The sequence below is a fragment of the Myotis myotis genome, unplaced genomic scaffold (assembly GCF_014108235.1).
Source record: "Myotis myotis isolate mMyoMyo1 unplaced genomic scaffold, mMyoMyo1.p scaffold_m19_p_3, whole genome shotgun sequence".
NCBI classification, from domain to species: Eukaryota; Metazoa; Chordata; class Mammalia; order Chiroptera; family Vespertilionidae; genus Myotis; species Myotis myotis.
Window position 1 is genome coordinate 129,881,369 of NW_023416335.1, and position 20,822 is coordinate 129,902,190.

The window sequence follows — 20,822 nt, forward strand, 5'->3', positions numbered from 1 at the left end:
TGCAGCCACTGTGGAGAACAGTATGGAGTTTCTTCAAAAAACTAAAAATGAAACTCCCGTTTGACGCTGTGATCCTACTTCTAGGAATATATCCCAAGAAACCAGAAACACCAATCAGAAAGGACATATGCACCCCTATGTTCATAGCAGTACAATTCACCATAGCTAGGATTTGGAAACAGCCTAAGTGCCCATCAGCATATGAGTGGATTAGAAAACTGTGGTACATCTACACAATGGGATACAACACTGTGGTAAAAAAGGAGTTCTTATCATTTGCAACAGCATGGATGGAACTGGAGAGCATTATGCTAAGTGAAATACACCAGTCAGAGCAAGATAAATATCACATGATCTCACTCATTTATCGAATATAAATCTATATAAATTTATAAGTTTAACATAAATATAAATTTATTAGTTTAACATATAAATTTAACATATATTTATGTTAAACTTATAAATTTATAAGTTTAACATAAATATAAATTTATAAGTTTAACATAAACTGATAAACAAAAACAGATCCAGAGACAGAGAAGCATCGATCAGACCATCAAACCTCTGAGGGAAGGTAGGGGAGGAGAGGGGTAAGGGGGAGAGATCAACCAAAGGACTTTTATGCATGCATATAAGCCTAACTAATGGACACAGACAACAGAGGGGTGAGGGCATGAGCGAGGAGGATGGAGGGTAATGAGGGGGATAAGGACATATATGTAATACCTTAATCAATAAAGAAATTTTAAAAAATATGTATTATAAATCATATACCATATTAAGTACTTTATATGTATTATCTGATTTAAATATGTTCCAGTAATCTCTTGCTTCATATTTTTTCTTAATATCGACTTTTTTATTTTTCTGATAAATTCAGTGTAGGTGCATCTTAGATAAATAAATAATTTTACATAACAAGTTATCTTAAAAACCATAGACATGGATTGACAAGAGAGGGGGAAAAACAATTTCTATGCCTCTGCCTTAACTCTCCCTGCCTTCCTAGATCCGACCAGTGTTTTGGTTTCATCCACATACGCTTGTGAATCTTTGTTCTCAGTGATGAATTTTGTTAAGTCTCGTAATAGAAGTAGCCTGACGGATGAAAGTAGTAGCTTGTGCATATCTCTGAAGGTCACGAAATATAAACCTGATGTAAAATCTCTGTCATCAGTGATGCAGCAGCAAAAGTCCCACTGATAATATCAAATGGAGTCATAAAGTTTTCTGTCGGACTATCAGTGTACATGTATACATTAAAAAATAAATATATTTTTCATCATCATATACTGTGTTTTTGTCGCTCGAATGAATTTCATTATTTCTTCAAGGTTCTTCATATACTTACACCTTAAGAGATATCAAGTAGGCGTAACATGTTCTCAAAAAGTTAGGGTTGGCACGCAGAAGAAGTTTGAGTCAGAGATTTTGCTGGTTTGGGCACACACTCACAAAAGGTTGCCCACCCCTGGTCTAGGCTCTGTGAGGAAGGTTCATCTCTGCTTCATCCAGTGTTAGTTCAGTTGAGGTCTGAATCATTTGTTTTCCAGATGGCTCTCTGACATGCTGGGAAGTTAGAGCGAGCCAGGGCTGAGGATCAGGAGCCTTAGTGACTCGTCATTGAGTGTCTCTGTGTGTCCTGGGCTTTCTCACAGTTCATGGCTGGGTTTCTAGGTCAATCATCACATGAGAGAGCCAGGTGAAAGCTGTATTACTTTTAATAACCTGCCTCAAAAGTCATAAAGAAGCCAGAAAAGGTAATAAAGGCCTGTCCAGGTTAAAGGGCAGAAACATAGACTTCACTTTTAGATGACAGGTTCTGAAATTACATGTGAAGTCAAGAATATGGTTGCAGGCACTTAGGAGAAATACATCAATACACATTTCTGACTTAACCTTTATGATAAAACTATGATGTAGCCTGGCCAGCATGGTTCAGTGGTTGAGTGTTAACCTATGAGCCAGGAGGTAACAGTTTGATTCCTGGTCAGGACACATGCCTAGGTTGTGGGCTTGATCCCCAGTAGGGGGCGTGCAGGAGGCGGCCAATCGATGATTCTCATTATTGATATTTCTATCTCTCTCTTCCTTTCCCTTCCTCTTTTAAATTAATAAAAATATGTTAAAACATTATGATGTAGGTTTTATTGCCATGATTTTGAAGATGAAAACACAGGCTGGGAGAGACTAAGCAACTGGACCACAGCAATGTAGTTGGTACATGATGGGACAGACAGCAGGTTCCTGTTTTAGTACTCCATGTATTATACCATCTTTAGCTTCAGGTGGTTTTTCCTTACTTAGCCTTTCCTAACCACTACATTCTGAACATTACTCTTTGTAATATTTTATGATCTTATATTGCATGTATCTATTATTTGGGGCATCACACTGATTGAAAAGGTAGGGTTTTAGAATGATAATTAAACACAGAACTTTAGAGCTAGACCTCTTGTATTCAAACTTCAGTTCTACCACTTCCTGCTAGTTGTTTGACTATAGATGGTCCCTTGGCCACTCTCAGTTTTCTGATCTTCAAAATAAGGATAATAATATCAATTTCTTATGCCAATTGTGAAAAAAAGGTGAGATTATAATAAACTGCTTAGAACAGTGCCTGGCATATAGTAATTGCTATACAAATGTTAGCTGTTTGTCTTGGATTTAATTACAGTTGGTCTCCATATCTACGAATTTTGTACCTGTAGATTTAGTACATAGTTAGGCCTACAGTGGCTGCATCTGTACTGAACAGGTAGACTTTTTTCTTGTCATTATTCCTTAAACTATACAGTATATCAACTATTTACATATCACTTACATTGTATTAAGTATTATAAGTAATCCAGAGATGATTTAAAGTATATAGAAGGATGTATGAAGGTTATAATCAAATAGTATACAATTTTATATAAGGGGCTTGAACATCAAAGCCCCTCATAAATTTTGGTATCTATGGGGGCCCTGGAACCAATCCCCCAGACATATGAAGAGATGATTGTATCTGAATGTCTGCTTCTCCTGTAAGAAGGGTAAGGATTCATCTTATTCTTCTTTTTACTCTAAAGCTTAGTCCAGGACCTCAATATATATTAATTGTACTAAACAGAGAGAGCTCTGTCATCTGACTTGTTTTGTTCAATGAATCTCCACATTTCAAATAATCAGAGTCCCCCCAAATTCTTCTTTAGGAGAAAAGGCATATTTTAAAATAAACCAAATGTTATTAAAAATTTAGTCACAAAAGTCGATGCATGTCATATAAGTAGTCCTGCACCTTTATGCTCTACACCTTTTGCATTTACTACTTTAATTACATATTTAACAGTTAAAAGAGAAGTTTAGAAGTCATCATTGGCATCTTCTTTATTTTATACATAAGAAAGCTAAACATCAGAGTTGTTAACTCTTTTACCATTGGTCATTTAGTGATAAAGCTCAGACTAGATCCAGGATACCCAGTATCCTTGTTTGCTTCACTTCCTCCACTTCATGTATTCAAAGAGAAATAAACTTTAATGTGATAATTGGGAAATGCAATAACCCATTCATTCATGAGTAGAAATAGTTTTTGAGTACTCACTGTATGGAGGTGTCATGTTAGGTTCTGGCAATGTAAAATGAATGAGTCATAGTCACAGTTCTCAAAGACAGACATGCTGAAAGAAACAGACATGAACACATATAACCTCCATACTACATGAGAAGCCTATCCAAGCACATGATAACTTACATAGTGTGCTTCTGGGGAACAAGTAAACCCAAATCTAAGGTAAGAACCCATTATCATTCTCTAGAGGTAACACAAGCTGTGTCTTGAAGAATGAACAGCATTTCATCCAAGGATAGAATTCTAGACAACAGAAACAACTTGGATCAATTACCAAATGCTCATTTAATAACCATTGTGGACCAGGCCGTATGCTGTAGACCAAAGTATAAGGGTCAGCAAGATAATAAGGTCCCTGCCCATGTGCATTTTTTATTGTGGGAAATTTAAAGGGTTAACTATGAGTGATTTGTCTTTTAAAAGTTCCAAGAAAATGTCTGAAGAAGATTTAACTTGCAGGTAGAGAAGAGAAGTAAGTGACATTGAGGTTAAAACTTAGAGGGTTAACTACCCTAGCCGGCATATGGAGAAGCATGAGACAATGATAATACCATGTCTAATGGCCCTGTGGTAATCAGCTGTTTATGAAGATGAGCACTGTTTTCACATACACAATAGGGACAGGAGTGACCTGAGATGGCTCCAGAAAGGTAGGTGGGGTCAGGTCAAGAAACACCTGTGAGGAACATCAATAAAAACATTGCAAGATTTAAAAAGAGAGGTTAGTGAAATGATAAAATTTGTAATCTTAAAAATCACTCCAACGCTATGAGGAAAGCCCAAAAGTGTGAAAGACAGGGTACTGAACTGAAGGCAATTTTATAAAGCTGGAATTTAGGGACTGATGGGAGTTTCAGGAAATGCAGGCTGGACTCAGATCTAGAAGGAAGTCCCTTTTGTCCAGGGTAAGACTTGTGCATTTTATTCAACTTGCAATAGGAGCATTTAATGATTTATATTCAGGAGAATAAAATGCTCAGACCACAAGAATCATGCCAAAAAGATTCATGTGCATTCAGATACATTGATAATAAATTTAAAAAATTGCAAATATTTTATTAAAAGTTGGAAAGAAGAAAAAAAAAGAACTATGCATTTGAATTAACCAGAATGCTTATTTCTGCTTTCTAGTTATTTGATGTTTGTTTATAAAAATAAACAAACTCCAACATGGTAGAGAAGGGCAACTAATGCCAGGTGGGATGGGCTTTCTGGTAAACCTGTGTGAACTCTCCAAGGAAATGCCTGGGCATATACCTGAATAGTCCCTGCCTATGTGATGCAATCTAATGCTGGTTCTACTTGCTACAATTTTACTTTGTGCCTATGGGTGGTAATTACAGATCGTTTGATCTTAGTCAATAAAATACTCTTCAATTTCCCCTGAAGACATCAGAGATGTATTTACTATAGTAAAAACATTTTCCCATAACACTATTTGAATTTCAAACATACATATGTCTAGTCATTCACTTCCTAGCTATTTGTACATGTTATTTTTTAACATATAGACTCTAAGTGCAAATTAAAAGTATAAGACCATTACTCATATTTCTGGAGGAAAGATGGATGGATGTTCAACAAATTATACCTCATCTTAACAGAAATTGTGTTGATGGAGCTCACGAAGATTAACTTCTGAATCAATCTACGCTGGTTGTCTCCCATGACAAGTTTATATTCTGAAGTTCATATTAAACTGATGATGCAAGAAACACCTACGTTCAGAATTAGAGAGATACCTTTGAAAATTCAATGGAATCCTACGTAATAATTTTCTAAATCACTTGTCTCATACATAGCCTGGTCCAAATTATGCCCCTCAATTTATTATAACTACTCATCTTAGAGTTTACCTGTAAAAGTGGAAGCAATCCTTTTTCACACCTGTATTATAAAGAGGTGCCATTTTATTTAACAGCTTATGAGGTGCTACTGGTAAAAGCGCCTGTAGCAATGGTAGTCTCAGGAGAGAGACAAAGATCTTGAGTTTGTCCAATGACTAAGTAATTAAAACTCATCGATATATCCACAAGAAATAGTGGGGAAAAGCACACCCTGAATTCTGCCATTGCCACCTTGGAAATGTGAAACAGTTTGTATCCTCATTAATTGGTAGAATATACAACTCTAACATTAGAAGTAGAATGTTTTCTGTATACTACATTACACTGTATTATATGACACTAAATAGCAGACTAAATAAATATGATTTTTAAATGTAACTCATACTGTTATATGGCCAGTGAAAAATGTCCTTGGAACAAGTGAAAGTATTCATGTTTTACATCAACTGTCTTCAAAACATGAAGACTCTCTCAATATTATGATGATTCAAATAAATTTGGTAAGGGGTCTAATAGTTTGTAGTAAAAGTTGAAGTAATATTCTAAAAATTCATTAGTAATAGTCTTAAAATTTGGACTCACTCATCAACATGAGCATGAAAAAGTTTTGTTTTATTGTGTTTCTGAGAAGTATAGGCTAACCCCAAATCAAGAGAAATATGGTAGCCCCACTTTAAAAGGGCACATAACCTTGAGGAGATTAGATATGTATATCATAAGTTAAGTACTAGAGTGGTTGGGTAGTTATAAAACATATAAGACCACAGAAAAATGGGTGCCATGATGCAAATATGTGATTAAACAGGAATCAAATTAGCAGTAAAGACATTAAGTGCCATGAGGTCTTATCTACAGAGTGAAATGTGTTGGTATTGTGAAGAAAACTTCATAGGGAAGTTAGAAATTAATAGCATTAAAGCACTGGTAGGAAATGGACAGTGGAGAAGCTCTCGGGAAAGGCTTGTGGGAAGGGAGAGGTAGAAAATGGGGGTGGGCGTGAGGTAACAGGCACTGGGGCAAATGGGAGGGAGGAGTCTAGCATTAATTTCAGGCAGTGACTAAATTAGTCTGCAGGCAATAGTCTGGATTCAAATCTTTATGAAGGAGAATAGTGGGAAGTGGGCTGGAATGTTATGTTGGGTAATACGAGATCCCTTTAGTCAAACTCATTAAAACCTTCCACTGAATGGCAGTCTTTCACGTCTCCTGATCTTTGATATTGCATGGACTTCTGGTAGATTGGGCTGGATATCGCTAATTCCCTTGCTCAATTCATCTTCTCATATTTCAAATCAAAATGTGGGGCTTGGTACAAACTGGTTTTTTCAAAGAAAGAATGCAGATGATTGCGAAATTGGTTTCTGGAATGTGCATCTTCTCGGTTTATCTTTTATCTCAACTGTCTATTGGGTATTTACACTTCCAAATACTGCTATGCCTCCCTCCCCTCGGGTCCAAAGTGAAATTCTTCCCCATTCTGGATGTCCATATTCCCTATATTTTCCAGAGACACAGAAAGGCAGTTTCATGATCACAGCTGCCTGGTTAGGAGCTGCTCCCCAATATATAAAATGATGCTGTAATTCATCTATGTGAAAGGAGTGCTGTCAATAACTACATTGGGACAGCAAATATCGACTAAATGGTCCCGGGGAAACCAGGATTAACCATCAATCTTTTAACTCTAATTTCCTCCCTTCCTTTTTATTGCTTCTGCCCCACCTGTACAATGAATTCAATAGCACCCTCCTCACTTTCTTGCTAGTCTTCTACCCCTCTACCTGGTCATAAATATGCCTGAATCTCTATTCCTGGTGCTACTCTCTTGCTCAAGAACCTAGAGTGAATCTTCAGTGTTTCTCACTCAAAAGAATAAATGACTCTTTCTGGCTTTTAAAAGCCAGTTTTCCCTGCATCTACCTACCTGCTAATACCTCTTACCCCTCCTAACCACAGCACTGGATGAGATTCCCCAGAAGTATCTGTTTCCTCTTTTATTTTTTATCTTTTTGCTTTTGCAAATATTACTTGGACAGGCTAGCATGTCCACATCTATATCATCACACTTTTCTATATTTTTCTTCTAATCAAGCTGCTATGTAATCTTTAAGAATTGTATCAATCCTACTTCCTCTCTTAGAGCCTTCTCTGATACTGAACTCTCCTTCAAACTTCTTACCCCTTACATTTAATATTTGATAAACCATTTAAGCTTTTGTGTTCATGCTCCCTTTTAGGGTTGGTGTTCTTAAACAAATTGTGTTAGCTAGATTGTTAACTACAGACTAAGGTGTTCTATATCGGTCACATAAAGTGTTTTCAAATATGTGATAGATAGGTGTTTCCCACCAAAAATGCTTTCTGTTCTTCTCCTGCCTGATCTCCCCTTTGCAACTTCTAGAAAGTAAAACAAAACAAACAAAAAACTGCTTTACATTTCATTATGATCTACATGACAAATCTAAAGTAATGGTGTCATCTCCTTACTAAGTGAAATAAGTAAGTTTCAATCCATGGCAGTATTGATGTTCTGTGTCTTCAGTATCTATGCCAAATTCAGCCAAATCATTCTCAGAAAGACTAATAGCTTGCTTTTCTATGAATAAATGACTCATATACAAAAATGTCCTGACTAGGACTATTTCTGGGGAACCTTAAATCTGGCAAAGTTCCCTGTGCTTTTATATTTTCCCACCTTTCTATTTTAATACCTTCTGTAAACCTAAAACTAGCAGCTGAGTCTCTGATGCATGGTCCATGTGGCACACTGGCCTGGCTGTTTACCACCAGCTCTGTTGCCTCTGTGGCCTCTGCCGCTGGTGGTTCTTGACTCAGTGTCTGTGATAAACAGAACTGAGGGTGGCTCAGAAACGCTAAACCTCAGGTTACATCGATGCCATCACCTAGGTGGCTCCTTCCCGGAGTTCCAAAGGAGGCTAAAGGGAAGGCCCCTGGCCTCGCTCTTTCCCTCGACTTCTAGAACCTGCTTTTCTTCTTGTCCTATTCAGGAAGGGAGGGAGCACTGATACCCTATTTCTGATTTTCATTTTCTTTTTCCTCTTATCCCCTGGGCATAAAAAATGGGTAAGCATTTTTTTCTTCAGCTACCCTCCTCCTTGATTTTAACAGTGGACTGAGCACTCTAAGAGCTGGAGTCCCCAGGTTTTGGTCCTGGATGTGTTAAAAGAGAGAGCATGTTGCCCTGGATGGGTCTCAGTTGGTTGGAGCATTGTCCTGTACACCAAAAAGTTTCGAGTTTGATTCCTAGTCAGGATACATGCTTAGGTTATGCGTTCAATCCCTGGTCAGGGCGCATATGGAAGGTAACTGGTGGAAGTTTCTCTTTCACATTGATATTTCTCTCACTGCTCTTCCTCTCTCTCTTGAAAAACAAACAAACAAACAACAAAACAAAAAACATATCCTTAGGTGAGGATTAAAAAAAAGAGAAAGAGCATGTTTTCCCTACACATAAAGCCAAGCTTCCCTTTTGTAAGATAAAAATCTTACAAAAAAGGTTACGTCTCAGCCTTCTCCTGCTCTAGCCCAGATTTAGCAGAGCAAATTAAGATCTAGCACTTTAATATTTGCAAAATAAATATCTGGTTTATAGATGAATTAGATAAAATTCTTTTTTATTGACAGAAAAAAAAATCTTCCCAAAATATACTCCTATGTGAAAGCAATGATTTTCATAATTAGATCCTAGTAGTATGTAGCTATAAATTTATGTCTTACAATTCTAGAGTCATGGGACATATGTGTGGTTATAAAAAATTTAAAGCTTAAGCTTGAATGCTCAGTGCAGTTACCTCACATATCTTGAAAGGACTTTACAAATACCAGCTTTCTATAAAGTGTCATTTTGAGCAATAATTATTGTTACTGTTAATTACTAATCTATTGCACTCTAAAATTATTTACTCAGAACAATGACATTAATAATATACTGCTGGAATTTAAGAGATGAAAGCAGCCTGCTAACTCTTTCGTTATTCTCTTTTCCTTTTAATTCAATGTTCATTCATTCAGCATTTACTGAAAACCTACTTTGAACCAAGTCCTTCATGGGGTAAAGCATTAGAGATGAAGATGACAAACATGAAGAGCTAATATATGTATTGTTTGCCATTTTCTTTACTGCATTTCTCCTTTCTTTCATTTAATTTCATAATACAATAGTTTCCCAAACATATGGCAGTTATTTCTTTGAATGATGAGTAGAAGAAACAGAGTCTAGCAGAAATCACTATTTTACCCAATACATTAATACTCCACTCTTCATTCATAAGTTCAGTTGTTTATTAAAGTTTTTTTGTATATTCATTTGTTCAACAAACATTTATTAAGCTGTTACTGGAAGTCAACTGCTTTAGTTGGCTTCTGGGCAAAAACCATCTATCTTGGTTTTCAAAGTGATCCCCTAGCCCTGGCTGGTGTGGTTCAGTTGGTTGAGCATCCTCCTATGCACTGAAAGATCACCAGTTCTATTCCAGGTCAGGACACATGCCCAGGTTGTGGGGTTGGGGTGTGTAAGGTTGTTCTCTAAAATTTCTCTCTCTCTTTCCTCTTCTTCCCTCTCTATCAAGTCAATAAAAAATATTTATTTTAAAAAAGTGATCTTCATGTACTGAGTTAGTATACATGATAGAGCTATAATAGAGTGTTATGGATATGAAATGAGGATGGAGAGGTGGAATGGAAACCTTTCACAGAGGAATGGATAACTTGAACTGATGTTGAAGATATAGAAGAAAATGTAATAGTTAAGTGGGAAAGGGCAGTGTTGTTCAAGTAACCATATACACAGAGGCATGAAGACTTAAGGAAACATCATTTCTTTAAGCCTAAAATATAGAGTATGCCAAAGGGCCTACTGCAACATTATTGGGAATAAAAATGTGCCAAGTTAAAAGAGGACATTTCCTAGCCTTTTCTTCAAATAAGGGTTAAGAATGGCAATGCAGAGAGAAACCAAGATGGTGGCAGAGGTAAACACCGGAGTTTGCTGGCTCAAACAACCACTTCAAAAATACAACTAAAAGACGGAATGGACATCATCCAGAACCACAGGAAGGCTGGCTGAGTGGAAGTTCTACAACTAGGAGGAAAGAGTAAAACATACCGAGACTCAGAGGAGGCGCAGTGCTGAAGTAAAATACTAAGGTGCGGAGTGCATGCGGAGCGGGCTGGCGGCTGAGGGCACAGTTGTTGTTTTCAATCGGGAGGGAGTCTCAGGCTCTGAGCTCCAGTTCTGGGCGAGTCTCTAGGGACCCAGACTCATACGGGAGAAGCGGGACTGTCTGGCATTGGTCAGAACCCTAGGGCAGCTTTCTCTCCGTGGGGCTTGCAGCAATTACTGGGATACTGAGAAGCAGAGCCTCTGAGGGCAAGACTGAGAGCAGCCATAACTGCTAACCCAGCCCTGTTGATCCTGTGGGACCCACCCCGCCCAAGCCCTGCAGGGAGACTTTTGCTGGATAGCCTTAGGCAAAGGCTAGATTAGCATCTCCCTAGAGATCCAGGAGCCAGGAAGCCCAGAGGTCAGAGTGGGACCATCCAGTTTGCAGCTCTGTGGAACCGTAAAAGACACATTCAGGGGGAAGACTCAGTGAGCACCAAAGCCGCATTGAAGCAAGTCTAGCCCCAGAGGGGTGTCTCCAGCACAGAAGTTCTCCCACTGCAGACACAGCTGATTCTCACAGCCAATTGGCCTGGAGGTCAATTCCTCACAGTGATAACTACAACAATCAAGGCTTAATTACAACAAGACTGTGCACAAAGCCCACAAGGGAGTGCACCAAGAGTGTCTGCCTCAGGTAATTGGTACACTTAGCACAGAAAGGAACTCTATCGACACAGCGAAGCATAAAAAATGCTGAGACAAAGAAACAGGACACAAATGACAGAATTGGAGGAAAGCAAACTGCTGGATATAGAGTTAAAAACCACACTTTTAAGGTCTTTAAAGAACTGTCTAGAAGCCGCCGATAAACTTACTAAGGCCCTCGAAAAGACTGGTGAGACTGTCGATAAATGTAGTGAGATCTTCAAGAAGACTGGTGAGACCGCCGATAAATGTAGTGAGATCCTCAAGAAATCTAATGAGACCCTTGATGTTGTCATAAAGGACCAACTAGAAATTAAGCATACACTGACTGAAATAAAGAACATTATACAGACTCCCAACAACAGACCAGAGGATCGCAAGAATCAAGTCAAAGATTTGAAATACGAAGAAACAAAAAACACCCAACCGGAAAAGCAAAATGAAAAAAGAATCCAAAAATACGAAGATAGTGTAAGGAGCCTCTGGGACAGCTTCAAGCGTACCAACATCTGAATTATGGGGGTGCCAGAAGGAGAGAGAGAGAGCAAGATATTGAAAACCTATTTGAAGACATAATGACAGAAAAATTCCCCCACCTGGTGAAAGAAATAGACTTACAAGTCCAGGAAGCGCAGAGAACCCCAAACAAAAGGAATCCAAAGAGGACCACAGCAAGACACATCATAATTAAAATGCCAAGAGCAAAAGACAAAGAGAGAATCCTAAAAGCAGCAAGATAAAGAAAATCATTTACCTACAAGGGAGTACCCATATGACTGTCAGCTGATTTCTCAACAGAAACTTTGCAGGCCAGAAGGGAGTGGCAAGAAATATTCAAAGTGATGAATACCAAGAACCTACAACCAAGACTACTTTATCCAGCAAAACTATCATTCAGAAGTGAAGGCCAGATAAAGAGCTTCACAGATAAGGAAAAGCTAAAGGAGTTCATCACCACCAAACCAGTAATATATGAAATGCTGAAAGGTATCCTTTAAGAAGAGGAAGAAGAAGAAAAAGGTAAAGATACAAATTATGAACAACAAATACACATCTATTAACAAGTGAATCTAAAAATCAAGGGAATAAATAATCTGATGAACAGTATGAACTGGCGATTGTAATAGAATCAGGGATATAGAAAGGGAATGGACTATTCTTGGTGGGGGTGGGAAAGGGGTGTGGAGTGAGGGAAGAGATTAGATAATAATCGTGCACCTATGGATGAGGACAGTGGGTGGGGAGTGAGGGCGGAGGGTGGGATGGGAACTGGGTGGAGGGGAGTTATGGTGGGAAAAAAGAGTAACTAATGTAATAATCTGAACAATAAAGATATAATTAAAAAAAAAAAAAGAAGAAGAATGGCAATGCAACTCACTCAGGCCTGCTTCTTGAGTCAAAAGTGTTGTGGAGCGAGGTTTCCAGGCAAACTCCTTAAAAGCTCAGCTGGAATAAGCCTTTTGCCCTTTTCCCTCCTGTTCTTCCCACCTGGAATGTAATCATGATGTCCAGAGAAAGAACAATGCCCTGTGACCACAGGTAACGCACGAGTATTAAGGGTGGCTGAGCAGAAAGATGCGATGATCCTGCAGCCCGAAGACAGATAGAACAGCTCTGTTGACTGTCTATCACAGACTTTTCATTACCAGAGGGAAAATTCCTTAAGTAGTTAAGCCATTGATTTGCAGGGACAAACTGATGGACTAGAAGAAGCTGACCCTGATGAGGCCTGAGCAGTTAACGAGTTTGAATTGTGTCTGGTAAAGGTTCTTAAACCTCAGCACGTTTGAGACTCCCCAGAAATGCCTGTAATATATGCACATTTCTCAGCCACACCCGCATAGATTCTGATTCCAATTCCAATTGTCTAGGTGGCACATAGAAATTTCAACTTTCTCTTATGCTGGTTCTAAGACCACATTTAAGCAAACAAACCAAACCCAACAAATGGTAAAAATATAAAAACCCTCTCATATCTGTGGATGTGGAGCAATTGATGCATTTGCATGGAAGGTGAGGCACATATTCTTTGTTTCTCTTTCTCTTCCTTCCTATTTTCCTACTTCACACGAGAACTGCTATCCACAGTTTACAAAATCCAAATCCGACATATATATTCAGGCATAAGACTGATAAAGAAAATGCTTTATGTTTAATTTAGCAACATTTAAATAGTGCTTACTATACTACAGGCACTGTTCTAAGAATTTTACAAGAATTTTATAAGAACTCTATGCAGTAGGAACCACTACCATCCCAACTAATAGATGTGGGAACTGAGGCACCGAGATGTTAAATAACCAGGTTACACAGCTATTAAGTAACTATACTGCACCTCTAACTTTTGGCAACATAAATTTATTATTTGCAGTTTCAACTATTTAGTGACCCCCCAAAATTCCATCATTTATTCAACCAATAAGAATAAAGACATACCAACACATGGTGGTTCTGAGACATAAGAATCTGGAGAAATTACGATCTTTTAGTAAAAGCATCTAGCGTGAATTTGAATCTCATGGGCTATGATGTTGGTTTTGACAAGCAAGGTATTTAGCTAGCCTTGCACATCACCACACACCTATTTCTTAGTTCTTGAATTTCTGGGTTTTATGAATTTAGAAATCTCAAAGATTTGGAGCTGTGACCAATGCAAATATTATCAGTCTCCACATTAGTATTTCTCCAAATATTTTTTTTTCCCTTTAACAATTCAACGAGATGTTAAATTTTAAAAAGGCTTCATGTTGAAATAAATTTGGAAAATATTGGTTTATACAAAGTTTGCACTGTAGGATCTATCAGAACTTTAATATAAAAAAGCCCACTCTAAATCTCCAAGAGAAATATTTGCAGCATTTCCCAAAAGTTTCACCAAGGAATTCTTTTTTTTTTTTTTTTTTAAGTTTTAAGTAATGTTCCACGAAACACAATTCTAAGAATCATGGCTTACTGTGTATTCAAACTTAAAACTTTTCTTTTGTATAACTTGAAGAAATATTTTTGGCAGAACTATTCATGCAAGACTTTTTGCAATTTGTGGTTACTCAGTAATCTCTGTAGTCATGTAGATCATAGAGCAAATGAGTAATATAAAGAAAGAGAGAGTGAAAACATTACTAAATGCAAATTCCTCTCCTTAGCAGCACAAGAAAAGCAGTTTTAGGAATCATTTCAAAATATTTATATTTGTTTTTAAATTCATTATAATTTATTTTAGTATTTTATTCTCAATATCTTCCTGTGCTCCTCTTGCAGAGTTCTGCTGTTTTCCCTTTGAGCTCTGCCAGATCAGTGTTTTGTGTAGTCTCCTGTTTCTTTTTCTTCCTCTAATCATAAACTGTAACTATAAAACATAAAACCAAAAGACTCATCAGCTTTATTCAGCCAGTAGACATCTTCTGAAGTGGGAGAAACAGTCTCAATGTATGCAGGATAAAAAAAACAAATCCAATTTTTCTTAATGAGCTAAATAGGCTGAGATATCTTTGTTATAGGAAAACTGCAAGGTAAATAGTAAATCCTAGTAAATATGCCTGAACTTCTCTACTAAGGAAAATGCTCTCATTAATGTTGGTGCTTTATTGTTTTGGTTTCATTAAACATAAAACATTTTAATAATCTGAATAGGTAAATTCAAGGCTCCGAACAGATTGCTGGATTTAAGAAGAGGTACAATAAGCATTCATTTTGGATATTTTTCAATTAAATATTTTAGCTGATTAAAAAAACTTTGAAACTTGTTTAATGGTAATAAAAAGACTGATTAAGGCAACCAGTTTAATCTAAATCATGTATGGACTTGATTGATACATAAGAACACTGACTCTGACACAATCTGATAAAATATTTAAAATAACTCATGTGTTAATTAGATATATTACTCTTAGTGTCTTGTTGCCTTTATTAATATTTAACATAAATAATTTTAAATTAAAATTAGGGTCACACAATAAACAAGAAAAAAAATAAAAATGTTTCTCAACTGAACTCAGGTTTTCTCTTCTCTCTGGGGCTTTCAGGGAAGGAATCTTTTGGAGCATTAGTCTCATATTTTTACTCCTTGTGTGTGTATATAGTATGTGTCTCTTTCTCTTTGTTTTTATATTTTCATTTTTAAAGTCAGGTCATATTTTAATATGTGAAAATTTTGTTTGTTGTCTTTTATAACAAAGGATATAGCTACATATTAATTACTATTGTTATTCACTCATTCCCCAATATATCATGTAAAGAGAATATAATGATGAATTAAATGCACTCCAAGTTGCCCCAAGAAATGTCCTATCACTTGCATAGGTGAACAATAACAGAATTATAAATCCTATCAATGACATTATAAGACCTCCTCTAATAAATGAGAGTGTTCACTTCACCACTCCACTCCAACAAAATTTCCCAGTCCTTTGTCTTTTTGTGATGGAATGAAATTAAGTGAAATCTGGATATTGGCATATCTCCAAGTTTTCTCTTCTATATCTGCCTCATATTTTTATTATAGACACCACTAACCTGTGGTTTCCTAACAAAAAATGGTAATCTCATACAAATAATTAATCAGTCTACCAAAGTTTTTCAGTGTTCTGTTGGAAATTTATTCAAAACCAGGTGGGCAAATTAGAGCATTATGTTAAAAGACCAAAGTTTAGAATACCAATCAATCAAAGAACAAAATATAAAATATTATGATATAGTTGTCATGATGTAATCAGTAAGTAATGATCCAGGTTAATTTTTTTTATTGAGACTAATTAGTTACCTTTCTGCTTGACCTTAACTTGGATTTCTAACCAAAGCCAATTTGCTCATACACACCTACAGAAATACAGAGAAAAACATTATATTAAACCTAGATTTTTTAAAAGTTTAGATTAATAATCTGTACCTAAGCCCTAGCAGGTTTGGCTTAGTGTCATCGGCCTGTGGACTGAAGAGTCACCGGTTCAATTCCGGTCAAGGGCACATGCCCAGGTTGCGGGCTCAGTCCCTAGTGGAGGGCATGCAGGAGGCAGCAAACAATTATTCTCTCTCATCATTGATGTTTCTATCTCTCTCTCCTTCTTCTTTCCTCTCAGAAATCAATTAAAAATATATAAAATAATAATCTGTACTTAAATCTTAAATCTGTAAGGCTAATTATTATTATCACCACAGTTGTTAATGTCTAGAGTTGTGACTTTCAAACTAATAGACACTAGTTACATGTAGCTGCTTAGCTGCTGGGTACCTGAAATGTCTTAAGTTCAAAGTAAGATGTGCTGTAAATGTAAAATATACTCTAAATTTAACAGACATTACAAAAAAGAATGTAACATATCTCCTTAATTTTCATTTGATTAAATATTAACATAATATTTTAATATATTGGGTTATAAATAAACTATGCTATTAAGATGAATTATTCTCACCTGTTTTCTTTTACTGTGTCATTGAGAGTACCAGGACATTTAAAGTACATCTGTGGCTTGTATTGGGGCTCATATTATATTTAACTTCCAAATTTACAAATGTGTATTTTATCAGCACTGTTCTAGAGCAATTCTTTGTTTAAAAAATATTAAGTAATACTATTAATAAATTTTAAGAGGCTTAAAAGTGTTATATGATGGAAAACTTTAAAGAGAAAATAAAAATTAAAGATTTTAAGTTACACTAAGTTACAAGGTTTTACTTTTTAAAAAATATATTTTTGTTTGGCATTTATTTTTTAGTTTATCTGTATTTTCTAATTTTTCAGCAATAGATAAGTGATAAATGCATGGATTTTTAACAATTAACACGAATTGCAATGGGCTATACAAGAAGAAAACTAGGAGGCCATGTGGGAGGCACGCAGGTGGGCCAGGAGAGGGGAGCCAGGCTTCACTGACAGGAATCTGAGTAAGAGGTTGTCACGGCAGCTAAGTGCACCCTTGATATTTGGAGCCAGGTAACTGTGTGTGCAAATACAAGCTCTGAACTATGATCATGGACAATTTTTTAAACATTTCCAAGGCTATCTGATCATAAATCCTACCTTGAAGGCATGTTGTAGAAATTACATGACATGATCATGCAAAACAAGTAGCATCATGCTCCTTAGAGTTGATGGCAAACAAATGATGAGTAGGCAGATATATACTCCAGGGTGATGGATACTTTACTCTTCATCAATGTCAGTGTCTTCGTGCACTTAGTCTTCCACCACTACATAGCCTGGGGAAGGAGTAATGAAGAATCCAGAGTCAGTACCAGAGAATACACCCTTCTCTCCAGATGCCCATCCAAATCCAAAACTCCAGCTAAGAGTCTGAAAAGAATCCCTGTTTTCTACTATCAATTTACATGAACAATTTCCCCATGTATGTTAGGAAACAATTACTTTAACTAGTGAGTAAATGTTGGTTTTATGTGTGCTACATTTACAGTGGGCCAGGAATGAACTGAAAATCAATGGGCACATTGATTTAGTAGGCAGAGAACAAACACTAAAGCAGCGGTTCTCAACCTGTGGGTCGCGACCCCTTTGGCGGTCGAACGACAATTTCACAGGGGTCGCCTAAGACCATCCTGCATATCAGATATTTACATTACAATTCATAACAGTAGCAACATTACAGATATGAAGAAGCAACGAAAATAATTTTGTGGTTGGGTCACAACATGAGGAAATGTATTTAAAGGGCCAGAAGATTGAGAATCACTGCATGACTAAAGGTTTTCAAAAATATCTTGGATGTTTCTGAAAGGGAATTATTGAGAAGAAGGTAGACCAGATGTCCCTGACGTTCTCAAATCTAAACATTTATGATTCTATGACTTTTACTTTAGTACATGACTAAGATTTTTAGACTTTATAATCATAGTGTTTATTAGCTAATTATGCATATGCTTAAGACATTTTTTTTCATGTCATTACTTTTTGGTGATTTTCTCTTTTATGATGTGGTGTGCCTTTGCAAGCTTCTTTCCTTTTAATATGTTTTCACAGATAATTAACTCCTCTCTGACTGACAGACTTTTCACTATATTAACATCTTTAGTCTGATTATAGTCAAATTTAGCAAGTTTAGAAGCTTTAGAAAAGATACTCTTTAAAGTATCTTTTTGTTGTTGAAATGACAAAGCCAGGTTTATTGCTCCAGGTGAAACCAGTGGATACAAATTGAGAGGGGAGATGAGTAGAGGAAGTTGGAGAACATGTCCTCAGAGTCATTGCTGAGGCACCCTGGGGAGCTGCCCCATGCACTGTGGATGTGCTGTTCATCTGCTCACAGGCTAGGCTACACCCTACACCCCAAATTTCGAGCTGCAACCCAAGGCTCTGGGAAGCAGGGCTCCTTCTGTCCATGGTGCTGCCCGTGGAGTAGCCTGCAGAGGTCTGAGGATGGAGGCAGGGGCTGTGTCCTTAGGAAGGTGTCTTGGTGGAGGAGGAAGAGGCTGCCTACTTTTTGGCAAAGGCTTTCAGCAATGCCAACTTCTTGGGCAGGTTGGTGCTGGCTTTCACCAACACATCACGTTTAATCTTCCGGAACCTGACTTCCAGGTCCTGCTTGAGCTTTGGCTGCTGCACAATGTGTGCCTTCTTAGGGGTAATACCACTGCCTCCCTTCCTTGGCCTCGGCATGGTTCGCTCCCAGGCCTCTGCCACCACAGTGTCTTTCCCTTGGCCGGCCTCTGCACCTGGCATGTGCGCTGCCCCTGAGTCATGATTGGAAATCTTGTGCCCCAGGATGGGGGCCTAACTGCTTCATTCTGAGCAGGCAGTCTCATTTCCCTACTTCCAAGTGCTCAAGGGACTCAGCCTGCAATTCTGATTACTGATAAATTATTGATGAACAAACTATGGTCAGGCACTCACAGTGTTGCTGCTTTTTAAGTTCAGATTCAAAAATGATCCATCTTTAAAATGTTCAAATTTATAAACTAAGTTATGATATTTTCTTTTGTAGATATGAACAATGTAAACAACTGAAATTAATGTATTTAGTTTGATAAACTTGTTCACACTTGACACTTGGAGCCTTAAAAATTATTTTTAAAGGATAAGAGCTGCCTCTTTAGAGCTAGGGAAGAGAGGAGAGTTTTAGTTGCCAAAGGCCAAAATATTCTGTAAAAATCAAATTGGAAATAGAAGAGTTTTCTTTCCTCTCAACAGCTGGCAGAGCCTCACCCTGAGAAAACCTTGGCAGATTTTAATGCCAAGTTTACAATTAAAAAGGAAGAAATAATAAATGCTGCCCCAGCTCACACACACACACTACACACACATTTCCCCATACTTCCTCTCTTTTCTAAGTGATTCAAATTAAAAAAACAACAACCATGAATGATGATAGAGCACATCTTTTCAAAGGAATGAAGACATCTGATAACAACAAATTCAAGTTCTTGAACTCAAAAGGACATAATTTTAAATGCAATTAAATTAGTAAGTGCTAAAGTGATGCAGTCCAAAGAGATAGCCCTCTAACTTGATATAAGAAGAAATTATTATACCTTTATTTCTTATCCCCTACCCTTCTATGAACACTCTGAAGTCCCCAGTACACATCATCATTGGTACACACAAGCCCCCTCTCACTTTATATTATTTTATTTCCCCTTTTGTCCTTAATTTCAGTACTTTTCCCTTCATCTTACTGGCTTCCACCCTATTGTGTCTGATGTATGGCACTAAAGATTTATGAACTATTGATAAAATATAGACTGTGAAAGTTTTTGTTACAGATCCTCTCTTTCTTCCCTAATTCACACTGTATGTCTTAGTTCTATTCAGAGGATGCAGATTAAATATGGCTGCACATTCTTGGCTATTCCCTCCCATCAAGAGACAAATTCATATCCCTTACTTTGAATTTGGTGCACTCTGTGAATGCTTTCTTTAACAGAATATGGCAAAATTGACACTGAGCTAGTTTCAAAACCCAGGCCTTCAGAAACTGACAGTTTCTACTTCCTACCCTTAGAATGCCTTCAATGGGAGCCCTGAGATACCAGGTAAAAAGTCCACCTACCTGAGACCACCTTTCTGGAGAAGTCACACCACACATAGACACTCCAGTTGACAGTCCCAGTTGAGTCCAGTCTTTCAGCCTTTACCAAGGCACCAGGCATGAGAATGAAGCCATCTGTGTGCTGCAGACCAGCCCTTCTACTAATAAATACCAGTTGGTCACACCAGTAAATGTTATGTGAAGTACAAGAATCATCCAGTCAAGTCTTGTCTGAATTCCTGACCCATAAAATTGTGAGGTGCTAAATGGTTGTTGTTTTAAGTCACTAAGTATGGGATAGTTTGTTGCTCATTAATAGATAAAGAAAATAATGTGCTACTGCAAGTCCTGCTACTTTATGAATTCTGACTGCTATAGATTTAGTTTTCTTTGTCTACTGTGATCCATGAGTTCTTTTTAATTTATATCAATATAGGCATTGCATTATTGATATAGTTCTTTTTGCATTCTACACTCTTTTGAAGATCCATCCATGTGGTTCTTTGAAAATCTAGTTGTTTTCTTCCAAGTGTCCAACTTCAACCACCACATATGTT

The 20,822-nt window shown here is 37.2% G+C and overlaps 1 protein-coding gene and 1 long non-coding RNA gene across 3 annotated transcripts; both read right to left on the reverse strand.

The window, feature by feature from the left end:
- Nucleotides 1-3,594: 3,594 nt before the first annotated feature.
- On the reverse strand, nt 3,595-20,416 carry LOC118649590. Of its 2 annotated transcripts, none has more exons than XR_004965694.1 (3): nt 20,287-20,416; nt 17,307-17,485; nt 3,595-3,662 (listed from the first exon to the last, which is right to left on the reverse strand). It is a non-coding gene; the product is annotated as an uncharacterized LOC118649590 (long non-coding RNA). The 2 variants fall into 2 exon arrangements; XR_004965695.1 differs by lacking the exon at nt 3,595-3,662 and adding an exon at nt 14,370-14,636.
- On the reverse strand, nt 18,714-18,959 carry LOC118649589 (leydig cell tumor 10 kDa protein homolog). Its single transcript, XM_036296839.1, has one exon. It carries the CDS (start codon nt 18,957-18,959, stop codon nt 18,714-18,716), a length of 246 nt encoding a protein of 81 aa, XP_036152732.1.
- Nucleotides 20,417-20,822: the final 406 nt, after the last annotated feature.

Coding starts and splice junctions, on each gene's coding strand:
- LOC118649589 (XM_036296839.1), bottom strand. CDS start 18,959: ATGCCAGGTGCAGAGGCCGGCCAAGGGAAAGACACTGTGGTGGCAGAG.